Genomic DNA, 12,448 nt, shown 5'->3' with positions numbered 1-12,448 from the left:
TATTTTTTTCCTAAGTAGGCGCCCTGACAACTTACTAGGGCAAGTGCAGTCATTCTCCTAGTCTGAACCCCGTGCGCAAACAGCAACTCCCAACCCCGTAAGAAATCCACGATAAAAAAATTAGATCATTTTCCTCAAAAGCATGTGTGCGCTCCTCTACAACGAAAGTTTCTTAACTGTAGCAAAGGTCACCTGCCTGTGGCGGACCTTAGAGAGTAAAGACGGAAGGAGCTTACTGCTGATCACCATGGCCGACATCGAGAATGTGTGAAGCGAGCATAACTTCCAACACCCCACATGTCTCTTCACGAAATTATTTAGAATAACTAAAGATTCTCTTGCAAAATATCCGAAAAGACCAAAAAGAAATATTATAATCTGTGGATAACAGCTTTAGTACGGGGTGTAGACCATATTATCTTATATTTTAGTTTCATTTCTAAAAGCAAAGTTGTTCACGTGTAAATGGTATATTCTGCAGATATTTAGCGACATAGGTTTTATTATTATTGTTATTATCATTTTTGGTGATGCACCTTTATATTAGCTTGTCTAGTTCCTGGCTTTTAGTAAACAAGAAACTTTGTTTTGTTAAAAAGACCGCTCATATAATGCAAAAGCAAATGGTTTGTCTGTCTGATTGATTTGGTTTATTTTACTTCGCTTTTCTGCCACTTTTGGAAAGTCGCAAATATGAGGATGAATGGTGATACGACGAAATGGATGAAGAGACAAGCACGCATGGACAGCACACGATACAAATCCGATCCCACAGAGGATTACACTGGCTGATAGTTCAGGCGACAGAGCCGAGTTGGCCTGCAAGAACTGCAGTTACAGGGTTGCACTGCGTGAAAGAGAGGTTCACACTTGAGTGACTTCAGTGAATGTTACCTCTTACACTCTGAAAAACCAAATGGCAATGATTGGCAATGATTTGCCAGAAATGTCGATAAGGAAGCAGAGTAAATTCAAAATTATACTCACTAGCTTCGTGCAACTGAAAGAAACAAACATGCAGAAATCCATAGAGAAAACGCGCGGATAGTATCTTGTCAGAATAAATTTATTTATCGGCCCAAGAAATCACCAAACCGAATTTTTACATAGGCTATCTGCAACGTTAAGAATTGAACTTTTGGGCTACAGAACATTTGAAGATCTCAAGTTACAAGTAAGTTTTTGCGGCCCTTAAACCTTGCCCTTCCCCCGCATTGTGGAAGTTCTGTGTTGGTACGCCACTGTGTCTGTCTCGCTGCAAACAACAACAAAATTAGCCACGGCTGGTAACCTACTGAACCACAATGTTGATTGGCAAAGGTTCAATCGAATTCGCCACATTTTGCAGACACGTAAGTTCTGTGCGTGTACGAACATACACATGCGAACATGCATGCTCAAGTATTACTCCGTGATCCCAAAGTCGTGACACAAAAATTTGATCATTAATAGCATTGCAGCCTAAAGCACTCTAGCAGTTTATTATTATTATATAGCACTAGACATAATTCACTTATTTTAATTTGTAGTAACAATGGTGGTGAACTGATGAAAACTCTTAGATAATTTAAAACATGATTTGTTGTGAATTGATTGTAGAAATTTAGACGTGGTGGTGTATCTGGCCATTGTATGATGTAACAATAAACAATTATTACCATTAGAGGTGTAGTAGATCTTGTTAAAAACTATAACTTGAAATGTAAATATGTTATTCTACATTTTACATAATTCAGCCGTGCAATTTTGTACTTTTTTACTTGACTTAGTACTGTATTAGGTTTTATACTGTGCTTCTTCTGTCTAAGAACATCAAATATTGTTACGATTAATTCGTAGAGACAGGTGCTGTAGCCCAAGGAAAATACCTTAATGACAAGAGGATGCCACGTTGAACATCTGTGAACATGTTTCGAGTTATTGATTGAGTTGGTGTTTTAAGTCCACTTTGTGCACAGTAAGGCTAATCGGGACTGGACCTACAGTTTAAAGTGGGATCTGAACCACTATGTGCCTCCACCGGGTAACGAACACGGGACACCTTGATTACAAGGCGACAACGCTACCACTGCGTCATCGGGGAGACCATCTGTGTACATGTGAAAAGTAATGCTACATACACTGTAGGCTAAGTAGTCTGCATGCGTTACGCGTAGATTACATTGACTTATAGTTTACATAGTCTACATAGTCAATGTAAAATACACTAACAATTAACATGTGACACTGTTTTGAAATAAAAGTGCCATTTTTCAATCGTGTTGGCTCAAATGTAGAAAAAAAAATCCTATTTGCAACGGAAACTTGCAGAATTCTCTTCCAAGCCTTGTTGGGAAAAAGTAGTCAATAAATATGTGGCAATCAATTATCACGTGTTGACTGACAATTAGTAGGAAATTGTTTGTAAATGTTAAACAAGAGTACAAGGTGATTTTGGCTGTTATTTTTAACAATTGAAATGCAGGATAGTTCCAATTAATTTTTACAACTTCTGTTGTTACGTTCACGGTGGTCGCCATGTTGATTACATGACCTACATTGTCTTAATGTAAGTAACCGATGTTTACGCGTACCAATACTTATGAAAGAAAGACTTGATAATGTCGTGTGATTCATTTTGGCTAGCGAAATAAATTATGTAAATTTGGTATTTATTACGTTTAGGTAAATAATTTAGAATAACCCTGTACGTTAGTTAAACTTAAAACTTGGCTGTTTAGTAAAGACAATATCTAGTCTATGAGCCATTCTATGTGAAAATGGACAAACAAGCTTCATTTATTTTTATTCAAAATATCACTTTATGTGTGAAATGAAAGAGAGAACTGCAGAATTTGGAATTATTATACAAACATTAGTTTAATGGCTTTTAAATAACATATTGTTTCAAACCTATTACTATTTATAGCAGAAGTGGGATTTTAAGTGTGGTGTTTCCACTTAATTTAGTTTCAAATGAATGTAAATTTGTCTGAATGGCACACCCGTAACAATGGAATTGACCCTATGTAATATTGGCATCCACATTGTTGTCATGAGTATCAGATCTACACTGCTGCTATGTGGACACACTTGAAATCAAAACAAAACACTGCAACAGTCATTGATACCGACATGAACTGAAGCTTACATTAGCAGCACCGTTCCCAATCACACTAATGTCACTTGGCACACAAAAAGGAATCCAATACACTTGGCACAGTGTCAACTGCTCCCGTTATTAACATTTGCGCAGTGTTGATTTCTATAATCTGATAACGCAGCGCCACGAACAGAACGATGCCGTTTTCTGCACGGTTTAACGATCCCCTTCACTGCACAGCAACACACAGTACTTACATTTAGTCGTCTTCTTCGGCTTCTTGGGCGGTTTAGCTTCTTTAGAATTCTTTCCGAGACTTGCAAGAAGTTTTAGGGAAGAAAACATGACGAGCTCGAAGGAACCATGCACGAAGCTGACGAGGAGAGAGACAGACCCGGACTACTACACCACAGGAAACTTATTTTAAGACTGGCTTCATTCACGTGACCCCGTCTCACCTCGCTCATGGGGAAGCTTCACCCACACACCGCCGGCAAAAACACAGCTTTTTCTCCACGACGTCCTACCTTGCTGCGGTGGCGTGTATTTACGTCTATTTGTCTCTCGGAAGAGTGGAGCATGCCAAATATCACTCAGAAGACGACAGCAAAGAACCTGCCTACTTTTCTGCACTGTAGCCTAACAGGCGCATGAACTGAAACAGGATTAATTTGATTCATTTTGTGTCGCATTTATTCCACTTTTGGCTGATCGCGACGATGTGGGAAAGTGATGATTCGAACTCGGAACCCCTGGCGTCGTGTGGCGCGATATGCTAACCACTCTGCCATGTAAACTTTGAACTCACAGCGAATATAAGAGACTGAGCTCCTCTGGCATTGCACAGTGTCAGAAAGGGACGTGTGGAGGTAGTTATAGCAGCGGTGATGTGATCAGTACCAAGATTCCGCAAACTTGATACCTACGCTCCGGTTGCACCGAGATACCCATTGATAAGAGGCTGGGTGAATCCTAGAGACGCTTATGTAATGAGACACTGTCGGACCGAAGCGACACGCGTCACCTGGTTAGATTTGATTTGAATTTGGTTATGTCGCGTTGCTTCTTCTTCTACTTTTGGTTAATCGCGACGTTGAGAATGAGTGTAGATAAGGTGAAGGGACACTTACAAAGAACACCGATGCTCAGGCACGTGTCACTCGGAGTTTGAGTTTATGCACAGTAAGGCTAATCGGGACTGGACCTACAGTTTAAAGATGGATCCGAACCACTATGTGGACCTCCCCAATGGCGAAGTTGTAGCGTCGTCGCCTTGTAAACAAGGGGTCCCGGGTTCGATACCCGGTGGAGGCAAAAGTGGTTCGGATCCCACTTTAAACTGTAGACCTAGTCCCGATTAGCCTTACTGCGCATAAAGTGGACTTACAACAACAAATCAATCAATCAATCAAAAACCGAACCACTATGTGCCTCCACCGGTTATCGAACCCGGGGCCCCTTGATTACAAGGTGACGACGCCATCAGGGAGGCCACGTGTCTCTCGGAAATTAACGTTCAAAAATAAATGTAGACTTTCGTACATGAGCGACATGAGAAGCTGCACTTGCAGCTCGAACTGGGCCGTTTTCTCGATAGCGTGCATCGTGCGGCATCGAAATCGTCGCGCATGCGCAGGGCTTTATATATATTTTTTTTATAGACTGGAGCTGGCCGTGTCGTCTGTCGCTTGTCATTTTGGTGTGAAACTTTAGTGTCGCTTGGAAACAAGGGCGCCGACTTTCCAAAATTTCTGTGAGTGCATACCAATTTCGGTTAGATCTGTATTTATCAAGTATTGTATACTTTAAACAAGTTACATGCACAATGATTGCAAGAGGCAATGATATTATCAACACGTTACTAACAGAAAATACCACATTCATACAAATTAAAATGAAAAGATCTTCATAAATGCAAATAATCTTAATTGTATTGCAGATAGAACTATGCAAGGATTTTGTTGTGAACAGAAACTACAAAATGACTAACTTTATGTACCAAATAATAATAATAATAATAATCATGACATGTTAACTTTCAATACAAAACACATTCCTTCTTACGTCATTTGCACTTATGAATTTGTTTGCAATTTTGGTAATGTCAATATACTTCCATTGTTATTGTGGAGACTGCCTTTGACTTGGCCAGAGACAGGCAAGGAAGGGGGGAATGTGTTGTTTGATTACTTTTGCACAAACACATTTGAAACAATTATGTTTTAGACGTTAGAAATTTTAACTTCCATCTCAATGTTTTAATTGCTTATTATTTTTTGATAATGGCAAGTGAGAAATATTTATTTTATTTTGTTTTTATCAAACTAAAAATCTTGTGGGTGGTGGGTGCTCGAGCCCCGGAGCACCCACGTAGTCGGCGCGCATGCTTGGAAACGAACATTCAGAAATAAATGTAACCACTGGCAAAAGCTGCACATGTTGCTTTACTCTCGGACTGAGCAGTTTTCTCAATATGATGTATCATGTCGCCTCGGTGTAGTGGTAGCGTATGTGCGGTGAACTTTTTTGTTGTTTTTTTACCGACTGGAAGTATTCCAGTGTCGCTTGTCACTTCGGTATCATATATCTTTGTATCGCTTGTTGATTTGGTCTGTAAACTCTTACAGAAAAATTCCCACCCCGGGATCGAACCCAGGTTATCCGCGAAGCAGCCAGACGCCTCTGCATACCAATATTGCTTTGTGTAACATAACCCCCATTCAAACGTATATAATGATATAAACCCATACTATCTTTGCAACAAAAATAAATGTCACACGTCCGTACTTGATTAGCAACATATCGAACGTTAGGGAGGTCAGGAGGGCTTTACGAACATATCAATTTGCAGAATAACAACGCCTTTCGTAAGTGCATATTTGTGTGACGCTTTGATAGCTGACAAATTTGGCAACCATTCCATGAATGATAATACCAATTACAGATTTGTATTTCTGGGGAAATTCTAATATACATTGACACGTCAAACTATACATTTCTAATTTGAAAAATTCAACATCATGCACATTGCAACATGCCGTGGTAATGTGGAGGTAGGGCCCCGCACATTCGCTACTTCGACAATTTTGTAAATGTGATGTGATCAGCACCACGCTTCGGCCACTTTTACCAACTAACTAACTAACTCTCTAGCCTTCTTAAACCCGGAGGTTTATGGCTGAAGCAACACAGACCTTCCATCTGTCCCTATCCTGAGCAAGATCTATATACTCTTTTCCATCCCTACCAATTTCCTTTAGGTACATCTCAACGTTGTCCCTGCATCTTCGTCTTCGCCTTCCTACAGGTCTCTTACCATCAGGTTTCCCAACAAGAATCCTGTAAATTCTTCTTTCTTCCCCCATTCGTGCCACATGGGCTACTCACCTAAGTCTTCTTCATTTAATCATTCTAATAATATCTGAACATGAATACAAATTATGTAGTTCTAAATTATGTAACCTTCTCTACTCACCTCTCTCCTGAACCCTTTTAGGTCCAAATATTTTCCTAAGGATCTTATTTTCAAATTCTCTCAATTTATGTTCCTCTTTCAATGTAAGGGACCAAGTTTTGCATTCATATAATAATACAGGCAAAATTACTGTTTTGTATATTTTAACATTTAATTTCTTAGATATTAAACGAGAAGACAAAATTTATGAATAGAAAAGTAACATGCATTTCCTGAATTAAGCCTGCTTTTTATTTCCTCTTTAATATCATTTTCATTTGTTAGTATTACTCCTAAGTACTTGAATTTGGAAACTGGTTCAAACGAGTTGTCATCAATAATTAGATTTTGATTATTACCTAACACTTGGTTTCGGCCTGTAAGCATATATTCAGTTTTCTCTTTGCTAACTTCCAAACCTATCTCTTTAGCTGCTTTGAAAAATATTTTAGTATTATTCTTAATTGTTTTTATATCATCCCCTAATAAGTCTACATCATCTGCATATGCTAACAACTGAGTCACACCGTTTAATTTTAGTCCTTCGTTAGTTTCTTTTACCGTCCTAACAGCATATTCTAAGGCAAAATTAAAGAGCAATGGAGATAATGCATCTCCCTTTTTTAACCCATCACTATTACCCAACAACGTAAACTCCAGAGCCACTTTATACAGGGACATTGTTGCAAAAATTCTCAGCCGAAAAGAAAAGTTGATGATTTTGGTGTTCAGAAACATGGATACGACCGGAAAATAATGCAAGTTTCAATTGCAGGATAATTGATGCCCCAGGAAAGGTTGTTGCGGGACATATTACTTAAATAAGGGACTGTCCCTTAAAATCCGGGACGCCTGCTAACCCTGCATTAGTTGGTTGCTCTTATGTTTTTTTTCCATTGTTGGTTGCTTCCAAACTGAACTTGTAGCGTAAACAACGATGGCATGTTTTTCAAGATCGGCACTGGATGTGTGAGGGCATTCTGCAAAGTTTCTCAATGAATATATCAATATGTCTACATTACATATAATATAGCTAATACATTACCTGGCAAAAGTTCTGGCGAATCACTGGCCCCGTGATCCCATATTTGGATACGGCAATGACAAACTCGCTTTTTGTCACCAAAAGCCATCATACAGTGCACAAGTTGGCAACACTGCCTGGGTCGTACATGGTGAGTGACTTGACGTCACTGCATGCAAGTATTGGAAATCCAATTAGCGAAGTGTTACAGCAATTACATCAAGGTTATTCCCAGCGGGATGGCTACATGTTCTGTCCATCGTGCGGCATGTATAATTGGGCGGACTGGCCAGCAGAACTACGAGTCAACTTTTGGAGGGTTTAAAGATGTTCTTTTACTTTATGTACAGATAAGTTCGTAGGGACTTATAATCAAATGTCGCGAATTCAATTCCTTGCAGGAACACGATCTAGTGGTTCGGATTCAACTTTAAGTCCAGCAGTCCAATTAGCCCTTCTTTGCATTAAATTGACTTATAACCTCTAGGGTACATAGGTTTTTTTTCCGGAGGGGGCTGGCTGGAATTGTAAACGGGGTATGATATAGCTGTGTTCTAAGTTACACTATAAAAGATTTGGAAGTAAATTTTAAACGTCCATTTTAAAAGTTGTTCGAAGGCAAAAATGGCAATCGGGGATTTACATTTACCACTTTGTTTAAGGTTTACATTTAAACATTTTCATATTCTCAAAATTTCGGGAGTGGCTGTAGCTCCATCAGCTACCCCCTGCGTACGCCAGTGCTTGAAGCAAACTCTGACTTTGGTATAGTGCATTGAAATTTGGCATATTGCCTTTAAACTTTCTGTCCAACTACAGTAGCTATCAGAATTACAGTAAAGCTTTCAATATTCTACAGTTAGATATATCAGCCTGCGACCGTTTTTCTTCGTGAGCCCAGTCACGTGGCTGGAATGAAAAATAAACATGGCGTCAGAAACCGCTGGAATACATCCCATGCCACCACCCTGATAGCCTGATTGCTACGTTCGTATAATGCCGGCCGCTCGAAACACTGAGAATTAAATTGCCTTGTAATCAAGGGGTCCCGGGTTCGATACCCGGTGGAGGCACAAGTGGTTCGGATCCCACTTTAAACTGTAGGTCCAGTCCCGATTAGCCTTACTGTGCATAAAGTGGACTTAAAACACCAACTCAAACCAAACTGAGAATTAAAGAAAAACTGAAATGCATAATGCCACAGTTTATTTATAAAAATATTGATACGATCTTCTCCATTTCAGTTTCTTTTGGGCGTTAACACAAAGACTTGCACACCAAGAGAAAACGTCACTGAATTCAAACATTCCAAAAAATTGTGAGCTTATGGAACTTCTTAATTTATTTCCTTTCACAGGTACCTGAAATTAGAAACTGTATGTAACTTTGATCTTTATTCCGTAATCGCTTCCATCTGTGAATGGAAGAGTGTGTGGCAATATGTCTGTTGCTGCTGAGGGACTTCAAAAGGCAGAAAAGGGCTGTGACCCTAAAAGGGAAAGGGAGTGTCATGGGTTAACATTGTTGGTAGTAGGCATCATATCTGCTATATTTTCACGTACCAGGCTTGCTTCCTCCCCCACAAAAATATTGGGTTAAAGGGTACACGTTTCAGTGGTCACGCCACTGTATGCCATTCGATACAACTGCTGAAATAAAGCTTTTCTCATCAAGCTAAGTGGACAAGATTAATAACTATTAATGCAAACAAACATATTGCTTGTTATATTTTTGTTACAACATTGTCATCAAACAATGGTAGTTCATTGTCTTGTAATGTGGTCTTCTCAGGCGATTGTTACATTTATATTGTTGCATGACTTGCCATATTATATTCATGTCTTCTTATAACGCACCTGGATGGTGCATTATGTGCATGGCTGTTTTGTTAATGATCGTTAATTATATTTCCGATACTTGGACATGAGAAGCAGCAAACCAGTGTTTATAAACTAAGAACGTGAGCTTTTGTGTTTTCCCTCCTCAAAATCTATATTATATACTGCAATTCCGCGAATAATAATTCCTTGTTTACAAGGCGACGACGTTACCAGCCATCGGGGAGGAAACATGCGCTGGATATTAACTTTGTCTATGTGTATTATTTTCAAACATTAAACAAAATGATCTTGAAAAGAGTTGACATTTATCGTCCACAAAAGTAGGTAGGATACTTCCTTGCACGACAAATTTCAACTCTTCTACTTCATCTGGGTATTAATTGAATAACATAACCAGATGTCGGACACACTTGGTACGACCCTCTGACACGACCAATGTTGCCAGTACACCTCGTATTTTTTTTTTTTTAAAAAAAGAACATTTTTCATAAATAAGCCGTTTCAATCGTGTTATGCATAAAATGCGTAAAAAATTATCGCTCTTTTAATTCGATAAATACCCACAGAGACCATAAATACACATCGAAAATTATTGCAAGGGACACCACATCTGTATTGTATTCATGTTTATTTTTACTTCGTGCAAAAAAACTTTTTTACTTCAGTAAATTTTTCCGCACACTCAACGTTGATTTTCTTGTTTAATGTTTAAAATATAACCATATAAAAAAGTTAATACCCAGTGTACGTTTAATGCCCCTAACGCTTTTTGTACAAATGTTACATACGTTCAAAGTCTGGCTTGCGTGACGTTATGGATACCCTGTGTAAGGCAAAACATATTCTTCACACTGTTCTGCTCGTGGAGGCCTCGTAGACAAACCCCTGAAGCTCGATCTGTTTTATCCTGTATCTATGCAACAACACTACAGAGATTCAAAGTTCGACTGATGTCGGATTGTCGTTCAAATACACAACGGCACCCTGTATTTAAACACAACCATGGCGTATGCTGAGTACAAGCCCTGGACTAGCTCACTATGACACGTGGATCTAGGCTATGAGGAAGAGCGAAAACTAGGCTCTCGGTATATGTGCTTAGACACATCCATTTTGCTTGTTCTTGACGTCTTCAAGGAAGCCACGTTGCCATCCCAACGGCAGCTAAGCTGCAAACTCCTAAGAATTCAGGTTGCCAACTCCTAAGAATTCAGATTGCCAACTCCTAAGAATTCAGATTGCCAACTCCTAAGAATTCAGATTGCCAACTCCTAAGAATTCAGGTTGCCAACTCCTAAGAATTCAGGTTGCCAACTCCTTAGAATTCAGGTTGCCAACTCCTTAGAATTCAGGTTGCCAACTCCTTAGAATTCAGGTTGCCAACTCCTAAGAATTCAGGTTGCCAACTCCTAAGAATTCAGGTTGCCAACTCCTAAGAATTCAGGTTCGCAGATAGCCTAGAATATACGCTCCTGAAACACAATGTTCTGAAATGATTATTAGTCAGTCAGATGTGAAAGAATCAACGTGGGTGCGTTCTGAATGGGGCTTAGTGAAATATCTAGTACGGATGCAGTACCTTGAATTTATCTGTCTACTAAGACAATACATACCCGCAATGACGATGCCCAGTGTGACCCCTTCCTCCTTGGTGAGCTGGACTGTTGTGGCTCCTCGGGGCTTTTCTGGAATGAAGAAAAGACCAAATTAATCTGAGAACATTAGCGCCCACATTTTTAATGTAATTACATACTTTTGCCTTTGTATCGTAGTAGCGAAACATAAATATCGAATGTCGGCGATGACTCAGTGGTAGCGTCGTCGCCTTGTAATCAAGGGGTAGCGGGTTCGATTCCCGATAGAGGCACATAGTGGTTCGGATCCCACATTAAACTGTAGGTCCAGTCCCGATTAGCCTTACTGTGCATAAAGTGGACTTAAAACACCAAATCAATCTAATCCAATACAGTGTTAAGAACGATAAACATGAATTTCATGTTACATATTTTGAGGTACATTACTTTTTTTGGTTTAAATGGCATATTTTTAAATAAAATATGACCACATTATTATTTTTTAAATTTAATTTTAAGTTTCATTCTGTTGGAGTATTTGCGACCAGTTTGTTGCAGTACTTTCGCCGCTACTTCTTTTGTTTCAGTATTTGGAATCAATCTGTAAAAGTAAGTTAGGGGGTGGTACCGAAAATCGAGGCGAGACTTACAATTTCATTTAAAGGTCTCTATACACTACAAGTGTTTGTGCGTATATACCGTATACACACAGAGTTGTCATATTTCTGCTTTTCCAATACAACGTAAACACCACCGAGAATGCAATAACCAGTGATATACAAGGTGTTTAATTCCCTCCGGGATTTCGGAAGTCGGTTGCTCAGATACCAACTCACCCACGGGGATGAGAACATGTCAGTGAAGAGAAAGGAAACTGGACGTAACACAAACATAAAATGAGAAGGTAGACTGGGGCCACCGCCTGAGACTGTGGACAGCATACGAGCAAATCGAATCACCAAGGGAGGACATGTGGGACATTAGTAAGGTGGGTTAAAATTTACTCTCTTCGCTGAACATACTCTCATCTCCATGAGTGAGTTGGCCTCTGATCAACCGACTTACGAAATCCCGGAGGAAATTATGAAACACCCTATATTTTTTATATATCACACATTATAAATATAGTATTATACATTCTTTTAAAATAATATATATTTAGGGCCCGGATAATTACATGATATTTTCTGTTAATGTCTAGATATGGACCATACCAGTGAAATGTTGGCGATTCATGCCAAATTGAACCTAAACCGTGCTTAAAGTACATGGGTATATTTTATATATTTTACTCCATAAGTACACATATTTACATATTTCATGATGTTTTCATATTTAATACACGTATAGGATATACACAACGGAATGTATGGCTCAAAACAGACAGCCTTGAAATTGATTACTCGAGAGCAAACAATGTCAAGGTTGTTTCACATTCGAAAATTTTAAACACATTTTCATTCTTTACTGTTA

General features: G+C 39.1%; 1 protein-coding gene across 4 annotated transcripts in view; it reads right to left on the bottom strand.

Moving 5' to 3' along the window:
- The window catches only part of Grip (Glutamate receptor interacting protein), a 96,542-nt gene that overhangs the window by 52,070 nt on the left and 32,024 nt on the right, over positions 1-12,448 (bottom strand). For 3 of the 4 annotated variants that reach the window (XM_083125018.1, XM_083125019.1, XM_083125020.1), the window contains exon 3: positions 11,015-11,086. In XM_083125018.1, coding sequence (XP_082981144.1) covers positions 11,015-11,086 — 72 coding nt within the window. Of the gene's footprint in view, positions 1-3,339; positions 3,540-11,014; positions 11,087-12,448 lie in introns of those variants that run through there. The other variant, XM_083125021.1, reaches the window with a different exon arrangement.

This window comes from Lepisma saccharinum, chromosome 7 (assembly GCF_977018435.1).
Source record: "Lepisma saccharinum chromosome 7, izLepSacc3.1, whole genome shotgun sequence".
Classification (NCBI taxonomy): Eukaryota; Metazoa; Arthropoda; class Insecta; order Zygentoma; family Lepismatidae; genus Lepisma; species Lepisma saccharinum.
Note: the sequence above shows the minus strand (reverse complement) of the source record. Positions and strands in the feature narration are given on the sequence as shown.